The sequence below is a fragment of the Charadrius vociferus genome, unplaced genomic scaffold (genome assembly GCF_000708025.1).
Source record: "Charadrius vociferus isolate BGI_N301 unplaced genomic scaffold, ASM70802v2 scaffold1315, whole genome shotgun sequence".
Taxonomy (NCBI): Eukaryota; Metazoa; Chordata; class Aves; order Charadriiformes; family Charadriidae; genus Charadrius; species Charadrius vociferus.
Genome location: NW_009648552.1, coordinates 6,272 through 6,479, shown reverse-complemented (window position 1 = coordinate 6,479; position 208 = coordinate 6,272). Strand labels below are relative to the sequence as shown.

Sequence of the window (208 nt, the reverse complement as noted above, 5' to 3'; positions counted from 1 at the left end):
AACCCCCTCCCCACCATCCCATCCTCACCTCCAGCACCATGGAGCCAAACTCCCGTTCCCGGTAGAGCTGCTTGGCGCAGGCGAGGATGGTCGAGGTCTTACCGGTACCGGGAGGTCCATAGAGGAGAAGATGGGGGAGTCGATCTTCGCTGATAAACCGCTGCACTGGAGAAGGGATAACAGATTTAGGGGATGCCCGGTACCCCCC

At 60.1% G+C, this 208-nt stretch overlaps 1 protein-coding gene across 1 annotated transcript in view; it reads right to left on the bottom strand.

Moving 5' to 3' along the window:
• The window catches only part of RFC5 (replication factor C (activator 1) 5, 36.5kDa), a gene marked incomplete at its 5' end in the record, with an annotated part of 27,753 nt that overhangs the window by 22,340 nt on the left and 5,205 nt on the right, over nucleotides 1–208 (bottom strand). Inside the window, 1 exon segment of the mRNA XM_009886086.1 lies at nucleotides 15–165. Coding sequence (XP_009884388.1) covers nucleotides 15–165 — 151 coding nt within the window.